Source organism: Bactrocera neohumeralis, chromosome 3 (assembly GCF_024586455.1).
Source record: "Bactrocera neohumeralis isolate Rockhampton chromosome 3, APGP_CSIRO_Bneo_wtdbg2-racon-allhic-juicebox.fasta_v2, whole genome shotgun sequence".
Taxonomy (NCBI): Eukaryota; Metazoa; Arthropoda; class Insecta; order Diptera; family Tephritidae; genus Bactrocera; species Bactrocera neohumeralis.
Window position 1 is genome coordinate 44,191,800 of NC_065920.1, and position 24,517 is coordinate 44,216,316.

At 38.4% G+C, this 24,517-nt stretch overlaps 1 protein-coding gene across 4 annotated transcripts in view; it reads right to left on the reverse strand.

Annotated features, from left to right (window-relative positions):
* Nucleotides 1-24,517, reverse strand: part of LOC126752533 (neural cell adhesion molecule 1-A) — a 196,555-nt gene that overhangs the window by 59,883 nt on the left and 112,155 nt on the right. For all 4 annotated transcript variants that reach the window (XM_050463417.1, XM_050463416.1, XM_050463415.1 and 1 more), the window contains exon 4: nucleotides 11,137-11,254. In XM_050463417.1, the coding sequence (XP_050319374.1) occupies nucleotides 11,137-11,254 (118 nt within the window). The remainder of the gene's footprint in view (nucleotides 1-11,136; nucleotides 11,255-24,517) is intronic.

A 24,517-nucleotide genomic window follows, 5' to 3' on the forward strand; every position in this document is an offset into this window, starting at 1 on the left:
AATCTATTTAAAAACTAAACAAAGTCCACAAAGTGATTGAGCTATTTTGGTTATATGCCTTTAGTACGTAGGCAGATCTCTTCTTTTTGGGCGTGTTTCATCACAGCAATGTAATAAAGCATTAGCCAATCATTCTGCTGTCTTTTATTTCTTTCTGTGCCATCGAAATACCATGTACCATGTACTGTATATATGATGTACAAAGTTGGGCCTAAAGCACTGCCCTGAGGTACACCAGCCCTTGTCTGTCGTTCATCAGTTATGAAATCGCCTACTTTAACCATAAATTGTCTATTTTTAAATAAGACTTCGATGTTTTATACAATTCTAAGGGTAGCATGTTTCTAATCTTATATAAAAGGCCTCCATGCCAAACACCTGAGCTACGTCTGGAAATATAGCAGAACAGTTCTCAAATACTTTTCATATTTCGTTAATAATTATTTTTACTTGCTCTATTGCGCTATGTTTTGCATGAAACCCGAATTGGTGCGTTGGTATTATATTATTTTCGTGGAGGAAAGGAGACATCTTTGATAGTAACACATTTTCAAATATTTTAGAATGACGGGGTAGAATACTACTTGATCTGTATGAAAACGGCTGTGTTCAGTTTTTCACAGGTTTATCTATCAGAATAATGTGCGACTTTTTCCATAAAAGTGGATAGTATCCAAAACTAAGAATTGCATTGAAAAGCAAAGAGAGCATCTCTGCAGCAATATTTTGTAACTCAGTTAGCATTTTCGGAGTAATATTATCATGTCCAAGCGAGTTTTTTAAATTAAGTTCTTTTATGATTCTAATAATTTCAGAAGGTGAAGTCTTAAAAGAATCGACAGCTTAAAGTTATTCTTTCGGCAAATGAAATACCTTTTAACGTTCTTCAATACAAAAAGTTTTAAATGCGACATCGTTAAGAAAATCGAAATCGATAGTTGCTAAGCATTTCCTAAGCAAAGCCTTGCAGTGCCGCAAAGAAGAAGTCTTACAGTATCTCTTACTTCTACATTTTGGTAGCTTCTAAGGTTCTTTTCAACAGGGACGCTACAAAAGTAGACCAATAGGAACAGCAAACGACGCCACATTTTTTCACGGTCTTTTGACATTTCTCTTCAGTAAGGTTTGCCATTTCATCATGAAAAGATATGTATACATACAATCCAACAACGAGTCGAAATTAATAAAATGTCCTACCGAAATTCGGAGTCAACGGCCTCAACTTTAAAAGCACTAGGTCCAATTTATGGTCGTCATTTCCGTCGAGTCATCAATTGAGCGTCTAGTGGAACAATTTGAGTCCACAGTCACAGTACAAAACATTCCCGTCCCAGTGAGACAAAGAAGTGTCCGTAGTGTCGAGAATATTGCTGCCGCCAGCGCATCAATTAAGGAAGACTCAAATCTGTCTCTCACACTAGGTTCACAAGCGTTGGACATCTCTGTAACATCCTTGTGGCGTATTTTGCAAAAATATCTTGGCATACATCCTTACAAGATCATATTGACGAAAAACTGAAGCCGTTTGACCACCAGAATCGTTATACTTATGTTCCTAAATTGGGCTGAGCCACAACTTGAAAATGATCCGGATTTTCATCGAAAAATCATCCTTCAGCGATGAGGCTCATTTCTGACTGAATGGCTTCACCAATAAGCAAAATATGCGTTATTGGTCAGGCAGTAATCCACACGTACTCCATGAAGTCACCATTGCATCCCGAAAAAATTACGGTTTGGTGCGTAACCACTCCTCTTAGAATTCATACATCTCGGAAGCTACGACAATCAAATATAGTTTAGCGGATAAGCTTAGACAGTTAGGCAGAGATCGATTGCTATTTAACAAAGTTGCCTAAAGTTGAAATTGCGATACTCAAATTTTAAGCGTCTCAGCATAAATTCGTATGGGCTAATTAAATAATTTCGAAGCAGCTCACATACACCAGCGCGTAAAAGTTTAACCGCATGACCTCCAGCATACTTTGAACGCTGCCACTTGTTAGTAAAACCGCGTGACACGTACGTGTCCAGACTTGAAGAACATTTCCAATTTGGCAAAACTAGTCAAGTGAATGCAAAGTTAAGTGAAATTTCACGAATGTCATGAATGTGTGGCATGAAGGTCAGTTAATACACGTAAGTAAGCACGTAAGTTGCTAAGTAATAGATTACAGCCTCAACTTGTTTAATTTATTCACTTAAACATACTAAACATTATTTATGCACGTAATTAATCTTTTATTGTGGCCAAGCAATTAAATACCACAAATATTTGAGTGACGAGCGGAGGCGGAACGGACAGCGTGTTACGGTTGCTGAATATTCACTTCGCACTGCCAACTATTGATGACACACGCGCCGGTGCAGGAGGCCGAGCATGTGGGCGGCCAGCACGTGCAACGTATTCCGCAATTAAGTTAACTAATGACCGTCGCAATTGTTATTACTATCTCGTAAGATCGTAAGCGATGTCTGGATTGCATGCGAATATGAGCAAACAACAAAAACGAAATACACATTTACAACAATCATTTTTAGATAAATTCATGACTATAGACGATAGCAACTCGTAGGACAATAGCACGCAGCCGCACGGTACGGTCAGCGCGCTAAACAACAAAAGACAGCTACAGCCCGTGGGTGGCACGAGAAGGCGGTGGTTAGCGCGGCCTGCAGGCATACGCTTTGTGTTGTTGAAGGTTTTTTATTGTGCATTTTTTTTGCTTTTGTTTTCGTTTTGTACATGCCTGGCTACCAGGCGCACCAACCGAAAGTAGTCATTCCAAAAATGTCCGCCACAAGCACGCGCCTCAGACACGAAGCTAATTCTTTAACTTGTTTCACATTTTTGGCGTTTTGGCATTTTGTTTGTTTTTCCGCTGAACGAGTTCAGCTGTGTTAACTTTCTACAGCTTATCGATTCGCTCATCGAATTCTTAACCATCTACCCCACCGCAACGGGCGACGTTCCACCCGATAAATCTGGTCGAGCAGCTGTCACAAGCCAGCTAAATCCGATGCTAGCTGGTCGGAAGCCAGCAAAACGGTATATTCGCATGTTCGTTGTTGCTTGTGTTGTTGTTGCTGCGCTGCTTTTATTCTTGTTGTTGCTGTTGTTATTGGCAGCAAGTGCCCGGGATTGCGTGGCATGTTGTACAAGTGATTGGAGCGCATGCTAGCCAAGACCAAGACAAGCGGCACGAAATTCCTCAATGGAAGCGCACAAGTGCGACAGCGCGAAGTGGCTAGGCGCGCCATGGCAGGCGTGTAGCTTGTGCGCCTTGGCGTAGGCAATACAAAGTGTTTGCTAAAACTGACTACCTTTTAAGGCATTCGCGCCACGCATACACACAGAGACACACAAATCTGCCGCTTTGAAGGCACTGCGCCAAAATGCTATTTGTTTGCATGTATTGCTGCTGCACGCTTCGCTCGGCGCGCGCTGCGCCATCAGTGCCACTAATATAGTTTTCGCGTGCGTTAAACAATTTAACAAGTTTATTTCCAAAAATGTATTATTGTTGTTTCTATTTGTTTATGCCGTTGCGAATATATTCGTATATAAACACAATCACAAACACACACATACAAATCAACGAATTTGCGTCGGTTTCTGAGGCAAGCGTGTCTACGGAAAATCTCATAGCCACTTCCTTGCCGCAAACACACAACTACATACAGACATATGCGCGTGCATGTGTATGTGCTAGAGGCATTGGCAGTCCGTGCGGCATGAAAAATTAACATTTTCAGCAATGGTTTCGGTGGTTTGGGTATTGCGGAATATTTTGGCAAATATTTAAATCGCGCAGCAGTATTCTAATGGCGCCTATGAAGTACGAATAAAACTAGTTTATTTAATGGTACACCTTTTTTATGTGAAAATAAGTTATTTAAGTAATTTGTGCGGAGAATGAAGTATGATAAACAGGCGAGTATTCGCAATGCCGGCAAATAAGTTGCAGTAAATATATTAAATTTTCATTGAAAAGAGCAAACAACTGCTTTTATTAAGTATATGATACATCAAAAGGTAACATTTATACATTAGCAAAGCATAGAATTTAACAAAGCTTTGGTAATTTGATATTATTACTAAAGTAAAACTTCTTTCAACACAGTTACAAACTTGAGGGATTGCAATAAAATTTAGCGTATTCGAGTTCAGTGACGGTTGAGGTGTACGATTTGCTACCATAAATACCAGATAGCAGGCAAGACCAACAGAATCAAATCATAGGAGTGATTAGTGTACTTAGCAAGGTCAAAAAGTCGAATGACAAATAGTTGTATTGAGATATCTAACTGGGCGAATAGAAGCGGCTAAGCCGACAACGAGGAGGTAAAAACCACAGCCTGGTCTTTAGTTTCTCTGGGAAGCTCTCGCCTTCCACTTGTTGACAGAGTGAAGTAACTACCGGAGGCTTATCTTTGATAGAAATCTTTCATGGATACCTATGATTGGAGAGAGAGTAAGGAAAGGTAACAATTACCTTTTACTTTTGCACAAGAGTTGTTGTTTTTTCTGTTGTTGTTGTTATTGTTTCACCGGTTATCAAGATTCCGCTTGGATGACAAGTTTCAAGTTGGTTATCATCGAAAACATACAATCGAAAACAACGGTAGATCCAGGATACGTGCTGTTTCAAAGAGATTGGAACATAGGGAGATGTTCATTTGAGTGGAGTTTGCTAGACATGCAAAGAGTTGGTTAAAGTGATGCGAGAACTCTGCGCATATATTTGATATATATGGGTCACTCTTCGTCTGCAATGGGTAATTAGTTGACTTCAAGTACGCAATTCACTAAGAAAAATAAAGAGTGGGTGAGGGTGTTAATGGATCCATCGTAATTGGTGGCCAGTGCGTGTCTAAAGTGCGTTACGTCCTTTGTTTGGTCAACACATTATTCAATACCATCAACGTAATCAACCAAGGTTATATAATACTAATATAAGACGGTTTCGCTTCAAGCAGACTGCTTGGAGATAATGCTAATATAAGAACCTCACTTTGTAGGTTTCGACAGGAGACATCAGACTGCTTGTTATGAAGCTTCTTTGTCTGCCTATCACTACATGTCATATCGGTGTAGCGTAGTTCATTATGTTTTTGCTTGTATTATAATCGAAGCTTACAAACATGCCGGCAAGACTCACGTATTAATCATTTGCATAGGTGTTCGACAGGAGACATCTGTAACTCTCGTAGAATTTTGACAGTCTATCCTTTTCGCAGTAACTGCTGTGTTATGAAGCTTCTGTTATAATCCGCCATGCATTTTAAGATCCCCCTATCACTACATGTCATATCGGAGTGATCTAAGCAACTTTAGAAGTTTTTATTTGACATTGTCTAATAGGCGTATATGCGCTAGGGTTCAAAATCTTGTCGTCAGCAAATTGACAAAGTTATATGGAATTAGGTGAGGTGGAAACATCCAGTCATTTACTTCTCTATCGTTCAGCTTTTGCATGAAGTTGAAATATCTCAACAATCATACCTTTGGCAAACCTGGTGAGCTAGCTGAAATTTATTTTATCCGTCTTATGCATGATCTTTAGGTATCACAATGGACCGGCGTCTTCCTTGTTAAAGTGAGATCCTTATTAACTTTTGTCACAAGATCGGAATTAAGCGATCAGTGTTCTGCGACTCAGTGTGGTTCATTTAAGACCTCGCTTTCTTTAACATATGTATGTTTAGATCTTACTCTGCAATCATATATCAGTTTCAGTCTGTTTGCAACCTCAGATTATAACTCTCCTCAGAAAGAGGCGTTGTCCGATTTGAAAAATGAAATATCGAGAAAAACACAATGCAATATTTACAGCTCATTAAACTAATTTGTTTTCAATTCTCGACCAATTAAACTAGGACTTCAGAGCCTTAATGTACTTTAAGATAATATATTTGTTTTAAATTGCTGGTGTCTGGGTAGATTACAGTTTCCTTATTTCTGACATATGATTGAGACGCAGGGAAATAATGGCTTTCAGAAGCTTATTGGTAGTACCAGTAAAAAAAGTTAGAAAGTATTATTTAAAACAAGAAAAACAAAGAAATTTTTCTGCTCCGATGCTACAATGTCCTACATGTGTGGATTTTTTTTTTCATAAAAGGATATAAAAAGATCTTTATCTTGATTTTGATAGGTCAGTTTGTATGGCAACTACTACTGTGCCCAAAAAATAAGGTGATATTTGAATTTAAACTGCGCGCGTCGAAGGATTTGGAGCATTATTTTTTTTTTTTAGGTTGGTAGTACTGTCAGTCACATTTATGTCAAATTTCATGTCAAAATATTCATTAGTGTTTGAGATACGTGTCGTTTTGTGAGCTGCTAAACGTGAGTTTTTCGTTTTTGCGATGTCGAAATTTGTTTAGCAAAGAATTTGCGTTAAATTTTGTTTACGGAATCAATTTTCTGCTGCGGATACGTTGAGGATGGTGCAGAAAGCCTTTGGTGATGAGGCTATGTCTAAAAAAATGTTTACAAGTGGTATAGTGAGTTCCAAGCCGGCCGTGAACGTGTCGAAGACGAAAAGCGTCCAGGGCGACCATCAACCTCAACCGACGAAGCTCACGTTCAACAAATCAAAGATTTGGTGTTGAAAAACCGTCGATTAACAATTAAAGACCTTGCTGATGAAGTTGGCATATCGAAAGGCTCAGCCAATACCATTTTGAAGGATGTTTTGGGCCTCAAGCGCGTCAAATCTCGATTGGTACCGAAAACATTGAATCTTTTGGAAAAAAGGCGTCGCGTTGAAGTGTGTGAAACGATGCTTTCCGACTACCAGGGTGTCAAGAAACGCATTATATCTGGCGATGTGACTTGGATCTCTGCTTACAACCCCGAAACAACCGATCAATCGAGCGAATATCGTGCCAAAAGAGAGCCGAGACCAAAAAAATCGCGCCAAAGTCGCTCAAAAATCAAGGTCATGTTGACTGTTTTCTTCGATTATCGTGGTGTTGTGCATTATGAATTCCTCCCAACCGGTCAAACAGTCAACAAGAAATATTATTTGAACGTTATGCGTCGTTTGCGTAACGCTATCCGCCTAAAAAGGCCGGAATTGTGGAAAGACAATTCTTGGTTTTTACACCACCATAATGCACCATCCCATACTGCCCTCGTAATTCGTGATCATTTCGCCAAAAACTCGTTCCGCAACCACCGTATTCACCTGATCTGGCGCCGTGCGACTTCTGGCTGTTCACCAAGCTCAAAAGACCGCTCCGGGGACACCGTTTTTATACGATAGAGGAGATTTAAGCCGCAGCGAAGACGGAACTGAAGGCCATCCCGGAAAGTGACTACAACCAGTGTTTCGAAGATTGGAAAATCCGTTGGCATAAGTGCATTGCAATTTTCAAAATAAATACAATGTCCCCTTATTTTTTGGGCTACAGCGGTCCAATATCGCCGGTTCCGTCAAATTAGCAGGTTCTTGGGCAGAAAAAACATATGCCACATTTTAGAACTACATCTCAAAAGCTGGGGAACTAATTGTCGTACAGACAGACGGATAGGCAGATGGACATGGCTAAATCGACTCAGCTCTTTAGGTAGATCATCCTACATATGTTCTAAATACTTTATAAGAACTTACGGAATAATAACCAGTAAGGCAGTGCTAAGTTCCTAATTAATTTTTAGAAAGCTTGTCCATATAATTTTAATACGCTGGAAAGCCGAAAATTATTATCGAGTCTAAATATATAAAACCGATTTCGAAAAATTTAGTACGTAGCATTGTTCTTTAATATTCTTATGTCACGTTGTGAAAATGAACGAAATCGGACAATAATCACGCCTACTTCTCATATAGCACAATTTTAAATTCCACTTAATTCGTTCAGTTTTCAGTACACAAATCAAGAAGCAATTAATATAACGGGATAAAACTTTGTCTTTAGTGTGTAAGATCTTATGACCAAAAATTGTTGAAATCCAATAAAACCTGTTCAAGCCCCTAGGTACCGGATATTTAGACCCCGGTACCTATATTTGTCTTTTGATCGAAAATGTCAGTCAATATGTGAAATTAAGGGATAATCTTTTTTATATAATGATGAATTGGTATGTTAAAAATTAGTTGAATCAGACCAATACTTCCTTTAGTCTCCATATATTTAATATAGAGATTTTCGAACTTCCACGTGACTTTGTACCGCATATATCGGACAATATGTGAGTCATCCCAATAAAAATAGGTTAGCGTGTTTTATTCATAACAGTGTATCTTTGTTTCTTAAATAGATAAAATTGAGCGAAAACTTGGTCTAGCCCCTATATAACTAATATCCGGATTTTTCGAACATCTGGCTGACTTTACTCTACAATGATTGGTTTTACACCTTAATGTATTTCCATGGCATTGATTCCTGTAAGTGGCAAGAGTATAAAGTGTTCGGTTGAACCCGAACTTAGCCCTTCTTACTTGTTATTTTTGGCACATACTGCTAATGGGACAAAGTGCTTTCTGAATTAAATTAAGGTACCTTACATACCATCACCAATATGCATACTTGTATATGGCGTAAAGTCAAACGGATGTTTGAAAATTCTGATGTTAATTATATTGAGACTAGGCAAATTTTCACCCAATTTTATCCAATTTATCTGTTATCAGAAAAATTTGCGAACTTAATTTTTTTTAAGTTAACTCACCCGTTGCCCGATATATGCGATATGAGGTCAGTCGAAAGTTCGAAGTCCATTAAGCAGAAAGAAGTATTGACCTGATTCAAATCATTCATAATCTTATCAGAATAAGGTTATCTACGAATTTGAAATATATATCCCACAAATTTAACTCATATTTAACTCATAAAAGCGAGCAATAGTCACTGTGTTCCACGTTTTCGGTATTTGGGGGCTTGATCAGTTCTGGTCCGACTTTGACAATTTCTTAACTTGAGATGGCATATCCTAAAGGCGCTATTAGTGCAAAGTTTAGTCTCGATATATTTATTGGTGCTTGATTTGTGTATTAGATGGGGATCATGGGGAATTTACAATTGTGCTATATAGGAATTGGGCGTGCAAACTTTTATTGATTTATGGGGAGTGGGTGGGATTTTCATTCAATTTCACCCATTTTTGTGTATTCGTAAGAAAAGCTAAAATTATTTGTTTTGTACGAATTTGGGTCATGTAGCTCGAATGGTTTAGGATATGTGTACATTAAGCCTAGTAGGGCGCGGAGCCAAGCCCACCTTTTAAACATTTTCAAACCACAAGTTGCCCTCGTTTTGTAGGTTAAATTGCTGCTTAGTTATGGAAACTTCTACAATTCGAAACTGCTTATGACAACAAGGAAGATGTGTACCAAGTTTCCTTAAGTTATGTTAATTATACCCTGAACAGGGTATATTAGTTTGTCACGAAGTTTGTAACACCCAGAAGGAAGGTCGGAGACCCTATAAAGTGTATATATAAACGATCAGTATGTTGAGCTGAGTCGATTTAGCCATGTCCATCTGTCCGTCTGTCTGCTCGTCTGTATATATACGAACCAGTCCCTCAGTTTTTAAGATATCGTTTTGAAATTTTGCAAACGTCATGCTCTCTTCAAGAAGCTGCTCATTTGTCGGAACTGCCCATATCGGACCACTATAACATATGGCTGCCATACAAACTGAACGATCGGAATCAAGTTCTTGTATGGAAAGCTTTCACATTTGACAATGTATCTTCACAAAAGTTGGCACAGGTTATTTTTTAGGGCAACAATGTAATCTCCAAAGAAATTGTTCAGATCGGTTAAATATAGCATATAGCTGCCATACAAACTGAATTTTCGGAATCAAATGCTTGCATGGAAAACTTTCGCATTTGACGTGGTATCTTCACGAAATTTGACATGGATTACTGCTTAAGGTAATAATATAATCTCCGAAAAAATTGTTCAGATCGGATTACTATAGCATATAGCTTCCATATAAACTGAATACATAGTTACTAAAAGAAATGCACCTGTGAAGGGTATATTAGCTTCGGTGCAGCCGAAGTTAACGTTTTTCTTGTTTTTAGTCAAGTAGTATGAAGCTATTTTAAAATGCGAAAAACCGATAACCTTAGTTTGGATGTACAACTGCAGTGACCTCGTGAAAGTTAGAGGTAATTGACGTTGTGGGATGGAGGTCTGGGTTGCTTAAATGCACGAACACTTCAAAGTAACAGTTTATTATCTACTGTGATGTCAAAAATACGCATCTTAATTATCAACGCCGCAATTTTCAACAGTCTTCTAATTATTGGACTGAAGTATGTCTCAATTAGAGCGGCGCCCTTTCACTAAGATAACACTTTATTGGGTGAACATTCGCCGAATTTCACTTTAAAGCAGCTCTAATTAATACTTGCCACGGTTGGGTGAAAATGTTGATGTCCTTTAATACATCCGAATGGAATTTACGGCCTCCTCCACATAGCGTCGTAGTCATAGTAAAGATTTTTTAAGCGCTGCCATATCCGCGCGCCGCCAAAGTTGTACGCTTAATAAATAATCAAGATTAAAGGCAATTATTTCTGCATGTCGCGCATATTTCATTGGACGCCGCGACACTTGAAATCACTTGTCTCCCCTCTTAGCAGCGGCAATTTGTAAGCACTTTCGCGAGTGCGCGTGTTTTAATCACCCAAAAGACCCCTATAGGGAAATACAAATATTAACAGTAGCTTCTCTGTGTGTAAGTAAGTGCATGCAGACACATTAAAAGCGCACTGCTTAATCCCTGCTTGGGGGCGTTTTATTTCGATTTTCAAAATTAACCGCGAAAACAACAAAATTACCGAACATATTTCACTTTCACTACACCACCGCCAATCCATTGGTCTTGGCCAGATGGAGCGCGAGTCTACTGTGGCCGTATGAAAGCGCCCCACATAAGCCTCTATATGTGTAGTGCCATAACTCGTTCGCGAACACCTAACTGTGCAATCGCCTCCTGCCACCCTCCATTCGCCGCTCTGTCAACGACGATTTCGGGCGCTCATTTCGGCAATGTGTTTTCGCACATTCGGCACTCAGCTTGGCAGAATATATATTTATTATCACTCATTTATTTAAAAAGTGACAAGCCACTGCCGTGCGTCAGCCTACTGGCCGACCAACCTACCTTAATTTCCAATGTTGCCGGCTGTGAATCGAAGTGAAATTTGGCACGAGAACCGAACACCTCCGGCGCTGACCAATGCCGCGGTTGGTCGTTATTCACTTTATCGCGTACATCAAAGCTGCAAATATAGGCGAAAAGAAAAAGAAAACACAAACACAGTGAATTAATAAAAAGGCGAAATGTTGAAATATAAAAATGTGAAAAAATATATTCGGGGTTTATGGTCGAAAAGGGGCCAGACAGAAGCATAGTGGCGAAAGAGCATTTCGGCCGCACACTAGCTGCTGGCGTATATACACATACTCATACGTATATGTAAATATATATGTACGTTAGCGTTCAAAGCCAGCGACACAGCATGAAATGAAATTTCCGACAGATTTTCGCACTTTTGTGGGGTATAAAATTTAAATGAACTTGTGTATATATGTGTGTATGTATATTGTATGTGTATATATATGTACATATATAAATAAGAGCACATCAGTCAAGTTCAAGTTTTTGCTGTTTGCATTATTTATTCTCTTTATGGTAAAGTTTGAATTCACAAAAGGAAATAAATTCAGCGAGATGAAAACCCAGAATTTGCGGCCAACGGCTTGATTGAATTTAACAATATCCGTACGCTGAATACCTAACCAAAATGCTATTTGTCCACAGTGAAGCCAGAAAACTACAATCAAAATATTTTATCATTGAATTTTTAATATTCCTTGTGGGACGCGAATTAAAACTGGAGCGTTATTTTTAGTGAAAAAAATTAGTAACCTTTTCTTCTTCACCGCTCACAAAGACGTCTGGAAATAAGCCCAAATGTTCAGAATACTAAATTTATCTACTTCGAATTATAACCTCAAAAGTTTAACACCACTCTCTATGAGAGAATATCTAATACATATAACGTGCTTTTGTGTCGTTTCTTAAATTCTTTTGTTATTATATTAATTTACACAAGAAACAGATAGGTAACAGTGTAGAGCCAGCACACTTAAGCCTTAAGAATTTGTAATCATTTTACATGAGATGACATACCAAACTATAATTCAGTTCAGTATATTATCCGAATTAGAGTCTCAGAACGACACGGACTAACATTGACGATATCTAAAAAGAACCTATGGCAATATATTGAAATTGACATTAACACATAAAGTCGTGGAACACTCAGAAGGAAATGTCGGAGACGTCCCTATAACAGAATCCGATGAGTACAACTTTCTTGCCTCCAGTCAGGAGACGACAAAAGTACAAACGGTTGTAACCGCCAAAGTACACGAGTAGTGACAGCAGAAAAAACAGAGAGTATTAACCAAAATACCCAAATCTTACATAATCATCCACCTACAAAGCAACCATGAGTACCAACTAGAGTACACTGACTGACAAAGGTGAACTACAGCGCAAAACGCGTAAAAAGTCTCAAAATCAGCTAAGGAAAAGCTATCAAAGGGCAGTCCTCGTATTCGGAATGATAACCAAAGATCAGGCTGCTGGCACCTCGGTTGATGTCAAAGAGATAAAGCACCTAAAAAAATAGTAGAGGAATACGAAAGTTTCCTGAAAAGGAAGTCATCGGAAACTCCTAAAAAAGTCATTTAATCAAGAGGTTCCAAGAAGATGACCACTCCCACAACGAATAGTTAAATACTCTGCCAAAAAAGCTAAAGCAAAGTATAGACGAGCTTAATACAACAGCATGAAAATTCAGCGATGGAGTCAGGAGCAGCCTCCAGATGTCCATCATAGACGAATCCCCCTCCTCGCCAAACACCATTCAGGATAGTTGTCAGGTTATCGGGTCTAGTTTTAAGCTACGTACTCGATAATCCGGCGGGTCTCTCCCGGAGTTTAACTCCTCGGAAACTTTTAGGATCTACAGGATCATCAGATATGCGTACCTGGACTTCCTAGAACAGGGTGCGTTGCAAAATTAGCGACGTTTTTTTTCTTAAACTGAAGTTTATACCCGCTATGGAATGTCTTGGACCGAAGAGACCTCGTGCTCGCACTTGGTTTCCTCCTCTACAGAAGACAAGCGAAAAGCTCCTGGCAGAAGGAGAAGCTATATAAAGCAAGCTGACCTACTCTAGTAACCATTTGCGAAAAGTCAATCAGACTCTATCGAAAGCTGACAACGAAATTAGCTTCGGTATACGCAAGGCCAGGATGAAGATATTTGAAGGCGAAAAATGCTACGGGTAGTCTTATATCCCTCACGAAGGGGGTTGGCAACGACATCAGCACTATACGGGAACCCTGGGTCACAGACGACATCGTTAGTGGGCTGAACAGCAGTAATTATGACAAAGACAAAATCTTCCAAGTGTATCTCTTTTTTTATTGAAGGAAGAAAGGTCAAAAGTCACTCTTACAATACATACTAAATAGTTAACTAAGTATTCCCAAGTTCAGGGTGGGAGGTAGCTCTGGATTTCACTATTAGCGGAGACAGATAGTATTGAGAGTCTTCTCTGAATTCGCGAGATCCAGTACTCCCCTCCAATATCGAAATTCCAGAAATACAATATGGGATAAATTTACGAGGATATGCGCAAATTCTATTATCATCTGGAATGTTCAAGAGCTGGATACAGAGGTGGAAAAGATTGAAAAATTGTTAGCCACACTTTACAGTATTGCTGTTTATTAATAGAAGGGTGCAAAAAATCTATCAGACTGAGTGAAATTCTGTCCAAAGAACATCCCAATATTGGCTTATTTAAAAGCAAAGGGAAGTGATTGGCCCTCCTCTGCAGAGGAGTAACTTGAGGTTCTATTGAACACGCACTTCCTTGGTAGTCAGAAATCCTCGACATGGGTGTTTAACCAGAATAAGCAGCAACTAGAGCAGACCAATCCGGTCACTACGTCAACAGGAAATACAGAACAGAAAATTAAATACACAATTCACAGCTTCTTACTATTTAAAGCGGAAATTCCAGATGGAATTACTCCCATAATACTGCAGAAGCTGAATGAACCTATGGTTCTAAGGCCTGTGTCTGGCTTTCATATATCCCAAGAAGCTGAAAAAAGTCAGATAGTGTTTCTATCAAAACCGGGTAGAAGAGCATATTCTGCTAAAGACTTTAGACCCATAAACCTCACCTCCTTCACACTGAAGGTTCTATAGAGGCTAATGGATGTTCACATCATATCAATCATAGCGGATAACTTGTCAACTGCACAACATGCATACGTACACATTAAGGATATCACAAAGTTAGTGACATGAACAAGTTATGTAAGCAATGTAACTCAAAATATTTCGGGGTCGTGAAAGATAACATCAGATATGGAATTTGAATATTGAGAAACGTACCTATTATGAAAGCTTTAATAGCGTATTAGATATTGAAAAGGATACTCAGCAACATTTGGGGTTTAAAACCAATGTAGTCATGTAGATGTATATGGGCGTCATTAGATTAATCTCCACTTTTGGGGCATTGGACTGGTGACCGGCATTAAATAAACAATACAACATCCGAAAATTAAATGGCTATCAGAGGGCAGCCTATACAGGGGTTACCGGGGCGTTTAAGTCATGCTAGAAAGGATCCGCTAAATATGCACTTGCACCAAATGACCATGAAAGTGGCAGCCCTTTCTGTTATAAGAATTAAAAATATTGGTAGTTGGAATGCGAAGAGTTATAGACATAGCAAAATTGCGAACCAGCACGAAACTAATCTAAATAAATCAGATTATGTACTCACAAGGTTAAACTTCAATAATGACTTCGAGGTGAGAATGCCCTCTAGACGTGGATCGAGAAGATGTTTAGTAAGGGAGAAGAATAATATCTCAATCTATACCGACGGATCCAAAATGAACTGTGATGATGGGTATTCTTCGTGAATATTGATATCACTTTAACTTTCCATCTACCAAACTGAAGTAGCATCTACCAAGCCGATGTACTAGGCATAGAGAAGGTTTGTGGAGTTCTAGTGATCAATTATGGGGTGATACAGATAGCAACCATTTACACAGATAGCCAGGCAGCACTACAAGTCTTTGCCATTGGCTGTCGTATGCACACAGCTACAAAAAAATTGTCTGATGCTTATCCCCACATGGTGACGGCAATTTGAACTTAAAATAGACAAATGTTTACGTCGTCAATTTAAATATTTTTTTGGCAGAGCAGTTCCAAATATCCGTAACAAAAAAATGCGACTGCGCTTTTATACCATTTTCCAGCAACACAAATTGCTATATTGATGACAGCTGCCAGCGACCTATTATAATAGTTAATTTTTTATACTCCCGCAACAAAGTTGTTAAGGAGAGTATTATAGTTTTGTTCACATAACGGTTGTTTATAAGTCCTAAAACTAAAAGAGTCACATATAGGGTTATATATACCAAAGTGATCAGGGTGACGAAGTTGAAATCAGCCTGTCTTTCCGTTATAAGAATTAAAAATATTGGTCATGATGAAACTTGCGTAAGTATTTCTTGGCTCATAAGAAACTTATGTTCGAAGATGGGCAAAATCGGCCTAGTGCCACGCCCACAAAATGTCGGAAACCGAAAACCTATAAAGTGTTATAAGTAAGCCATAAATAAAGACATTAGTGAAATTTGGCGCAAAGGATCGCATTAGGGAGTGGATCGACGAAGATTTTTAGAAAGTGGAGGGCCCCGAATACTATCTCAATCTAAAAAGCTACACCGACGAATCCAAAATTCAAAAATGGATATAGAAATCGGATAATAACCACGCCAATATTGATACAAAGGTTAACTTTCCATCTACCAAAAGTGAACTAGCAACAAAAAACGTCAGAAACACTAAATTTTACAGGCAGAAGGAAGCTGCACCCAGGCTTTTTTAAAAATTGAAAATGGGCGTGGCGTCGCCCACTTATGGACCAAAAACCATATCTCGGGAATTACTAGACGGATTTCAATGAAATTCGGTATGTGATATTTTCTTAACACCCTGATGACATGTACAAAATATGGGTGAAATCGGTTAACAACCACGCCTTCTTCCAATATAACGCTATTTTGAATTCCATCTGATGCCTTCTCTGTATAATACGAGTATATACATTAGGAAATGATGAATAGCAAATTTAAATATTTTAAAACTTTACACAAATGCGACTGCGCTATTTGATAATTTTCCAGCAATGACAAATAATGAAATCTATTATGACATCGTGCGAGAGTATAAAATGTTCGGTGAATTAGCCCTTAACTTGTTTTTTATTCATATTTTATATGTAGGTACATACGACACATATGTATGTAAATATACATACAAGGTGCGTTCAAAGTAAACAGGACTTTAAATGAATGGTCACCATGGCTTTCATTTGCGTATATCCAACCGTCTACGACCCGATGCAGCGTTTGGACTATAGTGCGAGAGTTGGTTGTTGATTGGCGTAAACCTTTAATTTAAGATACCCCGAGAGAATATATTCTAGTGACGTTAAATCGCATGATCTTGGCGGTCGTTTAACTGGGCAATTTCTCCACATTCACGAGTTACCAAACCTTGCACGCAGTGTGTCTGTGTTAAGACGTGAAACAACAGGCTGGTTGAACATAGAGATCGTTCGCGTCGATCTCATCGAATTTCGTGAAAAAAGTCGGTTATAATCATGTTATAACGTTCCCTTTGGGTATCCACTTCCACGGAATGATGATTGATTTATCTTCTGACTATTAAGAAGCCTTAATGGCAACATTTTTAATTTACAATTAACTTATAACAATGAACAAAGAACTGGACTTATGTATATTGTCGGAAACATACACCGAATGAATCGTCATTTATTTCAAAATTAATTTAACCGAACGTAGAGAGCATCAACTAATAAACTATAGTAAGTAGTTAGTTTTCTTAGCGATTTGATTTTAAGCTCTAAATATTCATTACACAAGGAGCGTTCCACAGTAAATAAGACTTTAAAAAAGCAGAACAAATGGTTTTTTTGGCAAAATCTATTTATTTTATTCACAACAGTCTCCTTCTGCTTCAATACAGCTTTTTGCACGGTCTAAAAGCATGTCGAACGAGTGTTTTAGCTCGTTGGCCGGTATGGCCGCCAGTATGCCGGTGCAAGCCTTTTGAATGGCCTCTACGTCTGCATAACGCTTTCCTTTCATGGGCAAATACATTTTTCCGAAAAGGAAGAAGTCACACGGTGACATATCAGGTGAATATGGAGAGTGGTCAATGGTTAAAATGTGATTTTTGGGCAAATAATCGGTCACAAGCGTCGATCGATGGGACGGCGCATTAGCGTGCAACAAACGCCAACTTTCATATTCGACACGCACAGTGTCGATGGAATTTCCGGTGATCACGGATTTTGATTGGCCCACATGTTGATCGTCATTTATGTCCTCACGACCACTTTGAAAACGTTGAAACCACTCGTGCACTCTGCTACGGGATAGGCAATCATCGCCATAAACTTGTGTCATCAATTGAAACGTTTCGGTAAAAGTTTTACCAATTTTAAAACAAAATTTAATGTTGGCTCTTTGTTCGAAGCTCATTTCCGCACCGATAACACAAACATACTGACACTTAGAACGCAATAACTTCACTTCCAATAGATGAAATGTCATGAAATTCACACTGGACAAGCGATAAAAATAGCAGATTCTAACGCACCAGCGGCATATAGATCATAATTTCATAAGGACACTGACGGACTTTTCAACGGCGGTCTTCCAAACCTATGAAAAATTTTCTGTTAATTGCAGAGTTATTAGTATTTTTGAATAAAGCTGACTCATCAGAGTACTACTGAACATGTGTCTCAATTTTTATCTCACTATTTTCACAAGGCTTTGCTGACACAAACAGAGTCAAACCATAAAGGGAGGTGTTTTGAAGGGGGTGTGTTAGATGGATTTAATATATTTAGCATGTTACGAGGTAGTTAGTGTCATGCGGGGACTCATTGCACCCAGGCCATATATTTGGTAGGTCGAAATTAAATCTGGATAGGTAGGAGCGAAACTTGCTGTAATTTCCAAAACGCAGTTAAGCAAGAACCACTCTAGATTCATGAGGCAACTCGAGCTCTTCTTCTGGAAAGGGTGGTGGTTTGACTCCAAGGGCGAGAGTCGGTGAAGGTGTTAATGGCTCCACTCTGAATGGAGTTCAATGGATATCTGAAGTTAGTAACGTCCGTAATTTTAAAGCTAAGGTGTACAATATCGTCTATGCAATCAAGGAGAGATTTATTCCTATGTGGCGGTTCCCCTCCAAACAAATGACTACAAGGGAAATTGATACGAAAGCATGTTAGCAGAAACTGCTTGGAGAAGGAAAGCGTTCCCTTAACTGGAAGCATGCAGGCTTTATTCAGCAGGTGTATAAAGGGACACATCAAGAGGTCTGCTGTTATGGTATGAACTGCAGTGTTCCGACAAGACTGAAGATTGTCCTTGTAACTTGAAAACAACATTTATTTGTCTTTTCCTCAGGTGAAACCAACTATCGACTTGAGGATTTTTGACAATAAACACGTTCATATTCGGAGTATAATACCTGTATAACACGGTGTTGATTATAAAATATAAAGTATTATTGTTGTAAAGTAATTTTAATGTCATTGACTGAGCTATTAAAACACAGTATGCTCTTTCATCCAGTTCTTGAATATGGTCACTGTAGATTTTTTCGGGAGAAGGTTAAACTCCTTGCAGAGAAGAAGCTAGCCTAACCGAGGCAGTATTTTCCTTCTGAGCATAGCTCATCAATTCCATTACTTGATGTCAATATCCTACAATCATAATGGCGCATAGCAGTATTTAGGCTCTGGCATTCAGATCTCCAAACAGGGATCACATCGCCTCTCAAGGACCTAGCAGTATATTGGACTTTATCAATATGCTGGGGCTGGGTGTGTCTTTGTGATTTAGGAGAGAACACTATAGACCCATGGTCGGGATGCAATCCTCGTCTATTTATCTTATCTTATCTTATGAGGTGATAGAAATGCCCTCTGATGATTGAGGGAATTTCGAGATCGCTCAGATAATTTATGGTACATCTCTTCAACTCAGGTGGGATGCCTCTTACAACCTTGTATGGTTAAGGGTGTCAAACAAGTTAAACACTACCGGAATAGTTCTCTCAAAGAGCGAATATTTGAGATTACGAATCACCATGGCCTTTTTGACGCTAAGCGCTTTGGCGGTGTTTTGCACTCTACGAAAGCCATGTTAGTGGTCTGCTAAGCTCGCTGTAGTGTCAAGGTGTTGTCACACGAGATCGGATTTTTTTTGAAACCAATTGTTTTGAATCTAGCGACGATGGTTCCCGGAGTCTATCTACTTATCTATTTGAAATTTTAATTGCATCTTTTTAGGAGCATTATCTTATTAATTACTTAAGACTTTTTTGTTCTCGAATTTAAATAAAAATTCCTATTTAGTTAGTCTCTGAAAGCAACAGTTCTTAGAATCACCTTCATCCGAATTAGAAGATTGACCTAGTAATCGACACTTTGTATCAAAAAGTCAGTATAGAACTTCATTTTATGCATTCAATGAGAGATTGAACAATCCCTGAAAGAGAGTGATTAGATTTTTGTTCCTTATTGCCAGAATAAACTGTCAAAGTCAGTCATTTTGTGTGCTCTCTACTGGTCCGCATTCTCAAATTATTGTGAGTGTCAAAAATCGAAACGCTCTTTTTTAATAATGATTATGTTTTATCCAGCAAAGCAACGTTTTTTTTTTTTAACAAAAAATGTTGTTTCATTACCTTACGAAATTCCATGTTATTTAAAGTTAAGACTTATATAGAAAATATATGAATAAAATAAATTTTTGTTATTTTAAAGGTATGGGTTTATGACCATTTTCTCTGACAAAAAACTGGGACACTCGATTTTCAATTCTTCCCTTGATGCGTATTTTTCAACAGCAAAATTACGTTTATTCGTCATAGAAACAGGAAGTATTCACTTGATGCCAGGTTCAAACTATAAGGTGGATGCATAAGATTCTCCCTTACTAATAGTACAGATCCGAATTTAAAGCTTGTCCGAAGTGAAGCAGCTCATAGTACATAATTCCCAGCAAAACCTTCCTGATCGTTAATCCAAACTTAGTCATCGCTTCTGCTGGCTCACCGGTTTTGTATGCGGCATTATTTAAATGTGTCGACCAAACAACTTTCTGTTGAAAATTTGAACTCCCGAGGAATCGAAGCAGTGCTTACTTAATGGTACGACTTGTCGGTTTCCATTATTTTATCAATATTGTGAGATTAACGTGTGGTGCATTTTATACATAAAAGTATCGGAACGGAAGTGAGGAAATCAAATTGCTTGGGGTTAGCTATTAAAGTATCAGGATCATAACAATATTCACATTTTAGCCGGCGAACCTACGTTTTTGCCTTTAACTAAGAATAATTGTAAGATATGGCGTACTTTCTCTTTTCTGGTGTACATTTTTGACAAGTGTTCAAACAATACTCAGTCCATCAATCGAAAGCCTGTCTAAAAATTTTTAAATATAAAATCTTATCTTTCTAACGCCACAGTTTTTCTGGACCTAATATATAAATTCAATATTATAATTATTTTAGATATTATATCAACTTTTCAGTCTAATTAACGTAAATATATTGATTTTACGACTTTCAAGCTTTCCACAATCAGCTATTAACCTTTCCTGAGAAGCTTTTAGTGCGAAGCACTTAATGTCCGTAATTTACTAGAAGAATCACCATATTTGAAATGAATAATCAAACATCAAGGTCAGAAAACTTTCTTCATAATAACGGTATCATATTCCTTTTAAGCTACCGTTAATTGACAGATTCAACTACGTTAATTTTAGTGTTACATTTTTTATAGCCCACAAATTTGAACAAATTCAATCAGATTCGTAAAATAAAAGCAACTGAAAGTAGATTAATCCACAATATCATAAGTACTACTTACATATTAATGCAGTGAAATGGCATGACACTTAGCACTTGACAGCAAAAGCAACGCTTTGCCTTAAGAAAATATTTACCACCGCTTTATTGCATTATCTGTTTCTTAGAAAAATGTTTTTGCCTTCCACTAATTCGATCAGAGAAAAATCGTTTTGTGTTTTTTTCCCGTTAACGCTTTTCTCCACTCAGCTGTCAAAGTGGTCATGAGAAAATGCCTTGGCATAAATACGCTGACATGAAAAGAATCGAAATGCTCAATCGCACACACACCAATAATGGCATGCACACACACACACAGTCACAAGTACATGTGGTGGTGTAAACTTAAGAACGGCAGTCGGCGAACGACTTTGCCTTCTAAGAACTATTATTAAGTTAATGTAACTTGCTTGTAGTAGTTGTTGTTGCGGTTTCATTTTTACTTGCTTCTATTGCATGCATGCCATTAGTTTTGTTGTTTGCATGCATTTGTGAATTGTTTTTGTTTAGTTAGTATTGTTATTGTTGCAGCGCACATATGTTTTGTGTGTGTGTGTGTGTGTGTGCGCTTAAGTGCATAGTTTACATAGAGATCGGGTGGAAGTAGCGAATTGGGTTAACAACTTAGGATTTACATGCAATTAAGTTGTTACACACTCAGCGCAAAATTCAACAGCAGTAGCAACAACAGCCACAGCCACAATAGCAGGAACAATAGTAGCGACAATAATAACAAACAAACAGCGCAAATGCGTCCATTGCTACGAACGTAGCAACAGCTAAAAACAACAAGAGCAACTGTAATATCAAGTAGACGCTGTAAGCGTCACGCCCGCTTAGACGCAAACACACAGCCACATATTTATATATGTACATATGTAGCTGTGTACCTACTAGGGTGGGCCAAAAAACATATTTCATTTTTCTTCTAGAGAATTTTTGCTTGTATAATATTAAGCCATCTACAAAAAAAGTCTAACATGATTCTTTACTATATCGACTCGTTCAAAAGTTATTCGAGATCAAAATACAGCTTTAAATCGTAAGAGATCATTACAATTTGTTTTATTTCACGAAACAAAGCCTCAAAACCAAAATTTTTATTCGATAAAGGATAAGGATTTAAGCCACGGACTAGACCTGCTCGTATTCGACTTTAAACTACATTATTTTTTAGAAAAAAAGTCCACTTAGTTTTTAAAATTTCACGCACATTCATCGCCATAAGTGGTAAAAAGTCAGGCGAATAGCCAAGTTGGATGAAAATTAATATAACTCTTCTTTTGCATGACCACCACGAGCAGGCTTTCAGAAGTCCAGACGCTGAACCCAATTTTCGACGGCTTTCAAGCATCAATCTGCCCATAATGCTGCAATTTCACGTTTGATATTCGTACGAAGTGCATCAATCGTCACTGGTTTGTTGGTATAGACCATAGACTTGACGTAGCCCTACAGGAAATAGTCTAACGGCGTCAAAGCGCATGACCAAGGCGGTCAACTGACTAGGCCGATAAAACGTTCAGCAAACTTGATTTCCAATAAATGGATTGTGATATTCGCTGTTGGAACATGTATTGTCGAAGTCCATATCATCCAAATCCGGCCAAAAATATTCGGTCATCATTGAGCAGTAGTGATTCCCATTCACAGTAATGTACCGGTCTGGATCATCACGGAAGAAGTACGGCTCAATGATGCCGCTGGTCCATAAACTGCAACAAACCATAATTTTTCGTGATGCAATGGTGACTGAGGCAGAAATCCACAGCTGCCTGACCAACAACGCATATTTTGCTTATTGACGAAGCCATTCAGCCAGAAATGTGCATCATCGCTGAAGATGATTTTTCGATGAAAACTTCGAGTTGTTGCTCAGCCCAATTCACGAACATGCGACGATTCTGGTGGTCCAGCGGTTTCAGTTCTGTTCAGTAAAATGGCACTTAGGTCCATATATAATATTTAAAATCTGGTGACTTTATAAGTTATAGTCCGATTTCATATGATTTTGACGCACTAGAAGTCACATTTTAGGATCACTATTTGAATAAAGTTTTCGTTCGATAACTTGATTGGAGTGTGATTTGTAAAAATCTTTTTATTTTTTTTTTATGGAAAGTAAGCGCAGTTGATACTTTTTTTGCAGACGATATTTTTGCGGTAACTAGCGAAATAAAAATTAAACGCTTTTCTTTTGGCGCACCCTAATACACATTACACTTGAAAGCCAGCAGCGTTGCAGGCGAAAGTCTGCAAATTTTGCACAAACTTTCTTCTACATACAGTTACACATTTTCGCCATTCACTTGGGCGACTTGAAGCCCATACATACACATTTACACATGTATATGCATATATGTATGTATGTATGAAAATATGTCTAATCGTTTCGCCAGTTGTATGCACGCACGCTCGCCTGCTTTCCGGGCCGCTTTCTCGCCCGCCTTGACAGCACGGCACACCAATCGCGCCCACACCCCGCCCATATTGTTGCTTGCTGCCGCTGTTGGACAGCCTCAGCGACGCCTTAAGCCATTCGTTTTTCGGCTAGCTAAATGTTCGCCTTCGTACATGCATTTGCATTCTTTGGCCGTTGCAGCGCCTCAAGGCAGTCGCCAGCCATCAAGCCAGCTGTTACGTGTAGCATAGTTTATGGCGCTTAAGCAGGCAGTGAAGCGGCACTGTAGTCAGAGAGCCGTAAGAGTTTTGAGTGAGCCATGCCAAAATGGTTATTACCACGACATACATAGCTACGTAAGCGACGACTCATACACGGCGAATATATGGAAATTTTGTGATAGTACTATGATTTGATGAAACCTGTGCAGATATTAGAAAATGCGTAGATATTTGGTTAAGTACATGGCGCAGCACTAGTAATCAATGAAGGCTTATCGAAAATAAGAGAGAAGAAGAGAGCACAAATTGCTCTGTAAAGCTTTTTTTTCAGTTTCAGCGATGTGTGCCCAAGTTTTCGTTAGCGCAAATCTAGAGGGTTAAACAGTAATACCGGAAGCTTTCAAGTTTTAGAGATTGAAGCTTAAAGCTTTGTCAAATGCACTATCGAATATATTCCGCCATCTGTGGTTCCCGTCCAGTTGTTATTTGAGGTATCGCGGGTTCTACTCTGAATTACTTAGGAACTTGTTAAGGGATTATTTTAATTTTTTGATTTTTTTTTACATCAGACATATTAACCTAGGTTTGATGGCACTATCACAACTGCTTCTATAACTTTGAGCTCCAATGGAAATTTTAAGCTGCGAGCCAAAAGTTTTTATTCAGCGAATACAACATACCTGGCGCTCTCAGGTTATGGAACATGTGGAAAATTTAGTTCCAAGTTGCTATTAAAGATGTCAGGCTATAATAGACAAACGATTGAAGCAAGTTTAAACAAATGTCAGTTATAACCAGTAATTATTTTCTATAATTACAACAATTTTTCCAATAGGACTTTCG